General features: G+C 45.9%; 1 protein-coding gene across 1 annotated transcript; it reads left to right on the top strand.

The window, feature by feature from the left end:
* The first annotated feature begins 352 nt into the window (after positions 1 to 352).
* C13H8orf48 (chromosome 13 C8orf48 homolog) lies at positions 353 to 1,235 on the top strand. The gene is made up of 2 exons (XM_063076552.1): positions 353 to 371; positions 403 to 1,235. The coding sequence occupies exons 1-2, from the start codon at positions 353 to 355 to the stop codon at positions 1,233 to 1,235; spliced, it is 852 nt and encodes a 283-aa protein (XP_062932622.1).
* Positions 1,236 to 1,779: the final 544 nt, after the last annotated feature.

Here is a 1,779-nt window from a genome sequence, read left to right as displayed (position 1 = left end):
GTGTCACTTGTCTGACTCCTGAGGCAATGGAGTTTGCAACCTCCCTTCCTACACTTAGATTTTGTACTTAAAACAGCACCTACGAAGAGGAGCGGAAAACGGCAAAAGCGGGTCGGATTGCCAGCCTGCAGCGAGCGGCACCGCGCAGGCGCAGTAGGAGCGGAGGAATGGGAGGGGCGCCGCACCGTGGTCCTCACTGCGCATGACCGGTCCGCGTTGCCAAGGCAGCGGCGCAAGCGTCTCCCGGAAGACGAGCGCCGCGGAGCTCTGGGCATCGGCTCAGCCCTCGCTAGTTCCCGAGCCAATCTCGACCAGGACAAAGCGGATGAGAAGCCGAATCTGATGCAATGTCATGGCCGTCTGCCCAGAAGCCTGGGGATTCAAAAGAAGAGCAAGGAGAATCGGCCCATCCGGACAGAAGTGTTACGGAGGACCTTTCTGATGAGACCTTCAAGTCCTTTGCTGATGAGGTACAGAGTTGCTGTTCATCCAGCTCCTCGGGAGGACGGCAACCCTGGCCGCATGCCTCTGGGAGCAACCCGGACAGTGGAAAGCAGACTACAAGCTTGGAACAAGGAGACGGACAGTATGAACCTTCGGACTTGGAAGATAATGAAACGAAGTTGAGTAAAAAATGGATCAGCTACCCCAAGGGTAAAGAAACGAACTCTGGAAAGCACTCACCAGACACTAAACTTAAAACAGAAATCGCTCGGGTATCCGATGAGGAACTGAATGCCCTGCAGTCTTTTTGCAGCATTAAGATAAACTTGATCCATCATGGAGTGGACTCTAAGGAGAAGAAGAGCAGCGGACGTAAAAAGCTGCAGTTTAGATGGGACGCAGAGGCTTCAGAGACAGATGCCTTAAATTGTACTGTCCCTGATGAGCTTCTGAACAGAATGTATTTTAAAAACATTAGGACAAGAGCAAAACAGGTGGCAGCAGCTAAGCAACATATTTCTTCTCAGTGTCCCAGTTGTAACAGGAAAAGAGCAGAGCTGGCCCAGTGTGCCTTCTTGAAACAGAAGAAGATTTTACTGGAGTCACATCTACTAGAAAAGAAAATAGATGAACATCTTCATACCAAAGACTTTCTCACCCGTGTTGGAGAAGCACATCAGGACCTTCCCAGGCTTTCAGATGACCCTAGAATAATCTGGGAAAGACTGAATGAGAAAAGTCAGATTGGATACTCTGGTTGTGAAAGGTCAGGTATAGAGCAGAAATTGTAGCAAGATAGAAATAGCGCTTATCAGCCATCTATTTCTATACCACTTCTCAAGCCACTGTTTGTTGTAACCAAACAGGAGATGGTGGCTATTAATAGTAATGTGTAACTTTGATAAATGTTCCTGTTGTGTATTTGAGTAATTACCATTATTTCTACAGGCACTTTGGAAACTAAGACTGCTGTGCTTCCTTCACAGGTTTGAGGACTAAGAACTTTCTATCCGATACATTTTTCAGATTACAGAAGACAACGTTGTAGTTGGAATAGTTACAAAACTCTTGCAACAATGCAGGAGAGAGAATTGGTAGTTTGGACTAGGGTGCTGACACTACAGAAAGAAGGAAGTAGAGAGAGTAAGATACTTAGGAAGTAATAAGTGACTGTCTTTTGTAGTGCAGTGGTTATGGGGATTTAATAAAAGATCAATGTTAAAAAATGTTTCGAAGTTTCTGACTTGTGTTCCTGGATGAATGGTAATTTATTTCTTTAAGTAGAAACATTGGAAGAGGGCCCTGTTTGATGGGATTGATTGCGAATATAATTAT

This window comes from Cynocephalus volans, chromosome 13 (genome assembly GCF_027409185.1).
Source record: "Cynocephalus volans isolate mCynVol1 chromosome 13, mCynVol1.pri, whole genome shotgun sequence".
NCBI classification, from domain to species: domain Eukaryota; kingdom Metazoa; phylum Chordata; class Mammalia; order Dermoptera; family Cynocephalidae; genus Cynocephalus; species Cynocephalus volans.
Note: the sequence above shows the minus strand (reverse complement) of the source record. Positions and strands in the feature narration are given on the sequence as shown.